The sequence below is a fragment of the Cydia fagiglandana genome, chromosome 14, assembly GCF_963556715.1.
Source record: "Cydia fagiglandana chromosome 14, ilCydFagi1.1, whole genome shotgun sequence".
Taxonomy (NCBI): domain Eukaryota; kingdom Metazoa; phylum Arthropoda; class Insecta; order Lepidoptera; family Tortricidae; genus Cydia; species Cydia fagiglandana.
In genome coordinates, this window is record NC_085945.1 from 4,665,873 (window position 1) to 4,674,008 (window position 8,136).

The window sequence follows — 8,136 nt, forward strand, 5'->3', positions numbered from 1 at the left end:
CCGCTAAATAGAGTGTTGTTTGCCATTAGTGCGGGATTTCATAAATACGAGTCATAGAGGAGAAAATGTAGTGTTTGGGCCAGACTTAGCCTCAAGCCATTATTCCAAAAAAACCCTTAGCAAAATGGCGGAGTTAAACATCCCATACGTACCGAAGACATCAAATCCACCTAATGTTCCGCAACTTCGCCCTATAGAAGATTTTTGGGCAAATCTAAAGAGGCGAGTATATTGCAATAATTGGGCCAAAATACTTTTTAATGCCTAATCCGAGCATACAAATTTCGATAAAAAATAAAAATAAAATATTAAATTTCTTTGTTTTTTTAGGTAAATATAGATTAGTTATAGTTCGATTTATAATATACATACCTCTGCAGCGATAGTTTTAATGAGTTTATTATATTTCTGGCAACTAATATATCAAGGTGTCAAGAAATTAAACAACAGCGTTACTTTTTTACAAAATTAACTTTTTTAATTAAATTGCACAATCAGACTTTTCAATATGGCAGTTTTAAACTGTAACGCTTACATTTAGCTCTTAGTAAGTTAAATCACAGAAATAATCAGTTTCATGGAGTATTCTTAATAATTAAGATTACTGCGTTACCAAAGTGTCATTTTAAAACATAAACTTTCCTATTAATAACAAAAAACAACTTATATTTAATACCACCTAATGGCATAACCTTCCACTTTTGATCAATAATACGTACGTAAGAGGTTCAGGCATTTAAGATCACTAGAAGCCCATGTATTACTGAAATTACTACAATAATCAAAGGGACACAAAAGTAACGCAGTAGTAAGCTTAGTAACACAGTTGTATTTTCTTACATACTATACTTTGTACTTTCTATAGAGATCTGTTATAATGATTAAACAAAACAAAATATTACTTCTTATGACGTGATATAGTATCAAGTAACTCAAATAACTTCAAAAACAACAAACTTAGCAAATTAAATACAAATAATTCAGTCTTACTTTTCATATAAGTACGTTAATTGCTTCATCGTAATGAAAATATACCCTTTTACCTTTTACGATAACTTTAGGGTTAGGAACAATTTCCAAGATGTTATCGTAAGGCTCGTAAGAAATATCAGTCTCCACTGCTTTGAATCTTTTGCCAGTTTTATCTACCATCTTGTAAAACATAATTTCTACGTCTCCTTCTTCATCGACTTCACTTTTAGCAACGCCGAGGTAAGTGTAGTGTTTGTCTTTGACAGAAGACACTTTTATTAAAACATGGACACCGTCAGATATTTTTGAAGGATGAACATTTTCCTTTTCAATTATAGTGCGTCAAGCAAATCTTGTCAGTAGCAATGTAAAGCAAACTAAAGTAGGGCAACACTCAAAGAGTAGTATTGCGCTAAGAAAAGCAGCAATGTACAATGTACATTGAACCAAAACTTTTTTTTCCGCTGAGCGCGCCCTGTTACGTACGTCAATTCAAATTGTCACTCGTGGATTCTCTATTGAAAATGTTTGAAATTGTTATTAAATGGTATGGACGGACAATTTAAAAGCGGTGTGTGGTGAATTTGAAGATCTCAAAATAAAATTAGAAGTGGAATATGCCGTTAAACAAGAATGTAATGAATAAAATCATTGCTTCAGCAGATAGATGTCCTATTGGATTTTAATATTTTATTAGATTTATCAGTTGGAACTGTAGGCATTGTAGGCACCTTAGCTTTGATTAAGCACAATTTTATTGAATATATTGATATTTAATGGTGACACAGCAGAAATATCTCTTGAAATAGAATCGATTCAGAATGTAAACAAAGATGATGGCTGTCATTCGCGATCCACATTCCACAGATAAAACACAGATGACACGCGATTTTCGAATTATTCGAACACAGTGTTGCTAACCCGCGATTTTTCAAATTTGCCGCCGTTTGCTACTGACAAGATTTGCTTGACCCAGTATAGCTGCATTTCGTTTATATTAGAAACCGATGGTTGGCTAAAGGTTCGTCGTCAGAGTTGGAAGATGAGGAATAAACCGTATTATAATATGATCTTCTAGGTACGGCAACGACATTAGAAATGTCATCTAGGACTGATTCCTCATCCAATTCAAACGAAAGAATATCTTCTCTAAGTGTATTAATGACAGGAACAGGAACAGGCTGATATGTTTTTGGATTCATGCAACGGCAAAAACCCCTTTCGCAAAAGCAACTGAGGTCTCTGTATTGAAGTTCACCGGGAGTGTCAGTAAAAACTTGATGTACTTGCATAGTACCCTGGAGTGGCACTAGGTTTTTAGGTAGTGCTTTTTCAACGATTTGAATGTCGCTTTCAGTCAGTAAGTACATTTGAACCTTGCTCAAATCCTTCAAAGTGTAATAAAGAGCTTCTGCATCAGAAATATCGGAACCAGCAGCTACTTTTTCATCTGCGGTGCGTTTGAGGTAGCCACCAACGCCATCAGCAGCCCCTTTTCCATGACCAGCTTCAAAGAAATTCCATGTAACGCGGATGAAATTGTATTCGCTGAATAGTCTGTGACTAATGAAATAAAAATTTTGCTTCTGCCGGTATTGAGTAGCTGGTCCATCGGAGAAAAAGTGAACTGTAGTTATATGACGGTTGTTGTGTTGTATTTCGCGAATAATTGGATGTAGGTGTGCCCAAATGGAGGCAGGGTTATGGGAATTATTCGCAGAAATGGTACAAAATGAATTTACAGTTGGCTTGTTATGTCCTTCAGGTTTTGTGTACATAACTCCTGTATGTAAAGTTACTTGCTTTCTTGATCCGCCAAAATGGTGGGACTGCACCTCTTCAAAATGCTTACAGTTATAGTTTTCGCTAAAGTCGACATGCAGAACGACTTCGTTATTATTCAAATTATCTATAGCATTTCGATAACTCTTGCACTGTACTTTAATGTTGTAAACATGTTTCTTTAATTGTATCATAGTTTGTTTTAAGTTTCCTATCAATTCTTCAACTGTTCCTTCAGCTATTTCCTTTACGTTTTTAGTAACTTTTACTTTTTTGCCTGATTTTTCAATCATTTCCGATTTCCTTATCCAATGAGCCCATTTCACTAATCCGAGATTACCTGTTGTTTCCCTAAAAAGTATTTCTTTTGTCTTACAATCTTTACAATTGCCAGTCATACAAGCTTTGTTATATGTCGAGCATACTGTGCTAGCGATAAGTTCGTTCATGTTTGAGGTGGCAAGGACTCTTGTTTTGTGAAGAGCATCTATAATATACTGCGCATTTGTATGTGTCTTGCATAGGCAAGTCTCTCTTCCAGCAACTGAAGGCGGTTTTACGTAAAAAGGCCTATTTTTTATGAAATATGAATAAGAACATCTCAGTTCTGGGTTTTCTTTTTTGAATGAACGAAATAGGCCTTTCATCGTGTCCAGTAAATAGCGCTTCTGCATTTTTATTTTTTTAAATGTGACAGTTTCCCGTTTACCCGCCGTAGCTCTAGAAACATCATCACGGTCAAAAAAGCTTTTAATATTATCAACCAGAAGCTTTTTCCCTGAAGCGTTATTCTGTCGTTTCATCGCTTTCATCTGATCAATGCCCAAAGTCTCGCGTATAATACTAATCTTCATTTTAGACTTGGCTATGCCTTCTCCTTGGAAAATTCGTTTTAAGGCTTTCTTCTCTCTCACTGACTTCAAACTTTTGTAATGGTCTTTGATTGCATTAGATAACATTGAATACTTGTTTTGGTTAAGCTTATTTACTTTTTTCGTGTCTTTGATTGTGGTTTTAGCTCGTTGGTATCTCTTTTTGTATTTATCGCACAGCCGTTTCATCTTTTCGAGTTTTTCCTGAATTTTCAGATTTTTTCTGTAGACTGCAGAGCGATCTCTTCGTATTTGTCTTCGGCCTCTAGATCTCGGTGAAACTGGAGTTCCTGACCGTGGGCTGGACGCCGGTGTAATGTTCATAATTTGTTGAGCACACTTTTGACGTTCTCGTCGTTTCTTGTTCGCAGTCTTCCATTTACGCTTGATATTTCTGTGTTCACGCTCTGTCATATCTTTTACAAGTTTTTTATTTGCGTGGTACCTTTCAAGATGTTTTTTTTGCTTCAGCATTTTTTATAGGGTCCAACTTCAATTTAAGCCTATAACGACGTTGCTTTTCTGCGTTCGTTAACGCCATTTAGTGTAGAAGCTTCTTTCTGTGAAGAAAGAAAGAGTATTTTTGCATTTCGGTCTTAATAACATATTTCTAACATCAAAAATAATAAAAAACGCATTAAACGCAACTGCGTTACCTTTACAACAACTGCGTTACTTTTTTCTAGTAACGCAGTGTAGCAGTTACGCAGTTGTAAATATTTGACTTCGTTGTAAATATTCACTAAAAAGAATAACAAAATGCAAATATTCTAACACTGATAGAAACAAAACATGACTAGCTGCGTATTAAAATAACAATAATGTAAATATCGTCAGTACGTACCTTTCGACAGCGGTAACTCAGCGGCCACGCAATAAACACACGCACCTCTCTCAACGACTGTGACGCGACTGATCCGGCTAGCGGTCTCCCCCCCGCGCAGTTGCTATCATTCGTTCTAATAGTTACAATAAGTCGAACCAAATTAAGTGAAATAAAATGTAACACACTCACTTTAAGGTTTATTTTCATATAGCAACGCAAGGTAGTTACGATTTTGTTCTTTGTTGGGGACACAGACAAAATATTTTTTTATTCCATGAAATATTTAATGTAAAAAATATCTATTGGCGTTGTAATAAGGTTCAAATGTTACATTTTCATAGGGACATTAAGATTCAACGCCACCTAGGAAATATTGGGAGAAATAGCTAAGTACATCTTGGCACAGTGCTCAAGGACAGCAATATTTTGTACTAAGAACGACTGGAAGAAGCGATACGAAATGAACGCTGGATAGAATACGAATACAATGTTAACTTTTGGTATGACCAAAGAGCATATAATCACTACGTTTTAAGAGTCGGCACTCTCGAACAATCCTCGAACCGAATTATGAACGTACATATCCCAACACACCAAATACAGGCTTAAAGATCTCGCATCCAGGCCATAATTGTTAAAAAAAGAAAAACCACACAATACTACCAACACAAAAAAAACAACGCTAGGGCTCGACACTTCCAGTACCTACTGTTTATCGATATCGATAAATGTGCGATACGTGCTGCTGTATTTACCTACTGTACTACCTATTAATAAAATAAAAGAACATTATATATATATATATATAAACAATTTTATTTTACATGATAAAAATAACATAGTTTATTATTCAAGTAGGCATATTACAATATGCTGAATTCGCGCGCATTCTTTTTTAATCTGGTCCCTTTTTATTGAAGGCACTGGATGGAGAATGATTTCCACAAATGAACTTGTTTCCATTCAGCTTTTGAATAGGTAAATAAATACGCCAAATCCTCATTTCCTTTTCCTCAGCTTTGCCCATAATCGACATCTGAAATAAAGAGATTATCGATAAAATTGGTCGTACACTATTCGTGTCATAGGTTACTTAGTTTTTTACTTAAAAATACTTTATTCACAAAATATTTTCGTTTTAATCATGGATTGTACACGACTAAAACTAATTAAATTAGTAACTGTTAACAACTCAAAGTAAAAAATTAAAATATTGCATACAAACATCAGTTTACCGACCTGTTCGGATCAAGTTGGAAATTTGGCCAAAAATGCGTCAGTAGTTAGTCTTCTTACACACCCACTACAAACTTCACATTTCCTTAAAGATTTGGCCCCCATTTAAATAACAGCTTAAGTTATTTTACCAATTACAATAAAAAATAACCACGTATTTCCACGTTCACGACAATTCAAATGACGTTTGACGTTTTACTACCAATTATACCAACCTAAAGAAAAGTAAGTATAATACGTCTATGTTAAAAGCAAGTATGGTATGTGCCACCAAAATGCAACAGCAGTCATTTTAATTCGATAAGATTATTTCTATGCCTCAATGTTGGTAACAAGGGCTTTCATAATTTATCAAAGTATGGGGTGTCGATGGGCCGGGTATGACACAATTCTGACAAACGGCGGCGAAAATTTAAGGAGGCAAGCCAGCCACAATGCTAAAGCCCGCTCCAGACTATGCGCGTGAATCGCGGGCGAAGCCGCGAACGCGAGTGTGGAGTCGATTTCGCTGTCTGCGAACATCGACGCCACACTTGCGTTCGCGGCTTCGCGCCGCGATTCGCGCACGAGTGTGGAGGGGGCTTAAGGCCGCCTGGCCTGAGCCATGACCCAAACGCCTTGCCCGAATTAACCGAGGGGCCCTTCGATGATTTTGCCACAGCTCTCAACATTAAGTAGCTAACACACTATCGCACCGCACCAAGGTCATTGAGGGACGCACCCATAAGTAAGAGGAAGAAAGCGATATCTCTTTCTCCCTCTTACTTATGGGTGCGTCCCTCAATGACCTTGGTGCGGTGCGATAGTGTGTTAGCTACCTTATACATACACCACTGCAAAGTATAAAGCGCCCTCCAGACTATGCGCGTGAATCGCGGGCGAAGCCGCGAACGCGAGTGTGGAGTCTAGTTCGCTGATATGCGAAATCGACTCCAGACTCGCGTTCGCGATTCGCGCACGAGTGTGGAGCGGGCTTAACACAAAGAACAAGAGCCCAACACTATCAGAACAGAATTAAAGCGACAACGAGTAGCAAATAAATACGGAGTTAATAGAATAGAATAGCCACGACTAACGAGACCCAATGACCCAAAGAAAATAAAACAATCAATGCATCTCTCGTCTCTCGTCTGGATCAACGCCGGACAGCTAGTGTAGTGTTGCCCCAGTTGAAAATTACGAGGTTAATGTACTACTAAATGATGTACAGCCTAATAATCCTAACACACGGGCGTACCGGAGCGCGAACTTGATGATTGACAAGATGGACTTCAAATCCAAGTGTCCCCTTTTTAGGTAGACCAAGGTTGTGTATGTGTGCGTAAAAACGTATATGTGTGCTCTTTTAGGGATGTGAAAAGTCGATTTTAATCATGTTATATACCAAGGGCCCAACGTTTTCTGTTCTCTTTCACGACGCAGCAACTAGTATCATTTCTCTCTTCTCGCTCTTTTAAAATGCAGTTTGTCAAAAAAGGACAACCATACTGTTGACAAGGTCAAATCAAGTGTTGCCTTTCTTGATGCGCCCAGGCTGTGTATGTGTGCGTAAAAGCGTATATGTGTGCTCTTTTAGGGATGCGAAAAGTCGATTTTAATCCTGTTATATATCGATAAACGCTACACAGCGGAACGAAATAGCGATTGATTGAAGCTTCAATATCTTCGTTAAACATAAACATAATTGAAATTCTAATGGATAATGAATATATTATAATATATTTCAATTATTGCGGAACACCTATTTTAGGAGGTATTTATGTATTTTAATTAAATATCTGAACTTTCCCTTGGTTCCCTGCTGGGGCGTGACTATAAAATTGTAATCTGGTAACCACAATAAAGAATAAAAGCGTTTTTGGTCATTTTAGGTATCGTTAAGCCTTTGAAGTAAAATTAAAATTGCAAGAAATGTCGATAGTTTATCGATATGACTTTATCGACATGGCTACAGCAACGTGGGCCTCATTGTTAATCGTACACTAAACAAAAGTGGCAACAGTGACAGCTGGCTGAGACACCGTCTTTATATATTATAAGTCTATGTTATATACGATAAACGCTACACAGCGGAACGCGATAGCGATTAATTGAAGCTTAAATAACATAATTGCACTGCTAATGGAAGTAATGGATAATGAAAAAAAAAATATAATAAAATAATTCAATTAGTGCGGAACACCTATTTTTGTATAGATGGTCAAGCAAATTTTGCCAGTAGAAAAAAGCGGCAAATTTAAAAAATGTAGGCGCGTAGGGTTATCGTCCCATAGAAAATTTGAATTTCGCGCCTTTTTCTACTGACAAGATTTGCTTGACCAAGTATAGATGTATATATATATATATATATATATATATTTTTATTATGAATGGGCTTACTCATGGCCACAGACTAGCCGAGGCGTAGACGTGGCCTACGATGGAGCGAGCTCGCCCAGAAGGTGCCGG

General features: G+C 36.9%; 1 protein-coding gene across 1 annotated transcript; it reads right to left on the reverse strand.

Annotated features, from left to right (window-relative positions):
* Positions 1–735: 735 nt before the first annotated feature.
* LOC134670614 (uncharacterized) lies at positions 736–4,891 on the reverse strand. Its single transcript, XM_063528414.1, has 2 exons — positions 4,471–4,891; positions 736–4,186 (listed from the first exon to the last, which is right to left on the reverse strand). Exon 2 carries the CDS (start codon positions 4,098–4,100, stop codon positions 1,965–1,967), a length of 2,136 nt encoding a protein of 711 aa, XP_063384484.1. The 5' UTR covers positions 4,101–4,186; positions 4,471–4,891; the 3' UTR covers positions 736–1,964.
* Between the last annotated feature and the right edge of the window lie 3,245 nt (positions 4,892–8,136).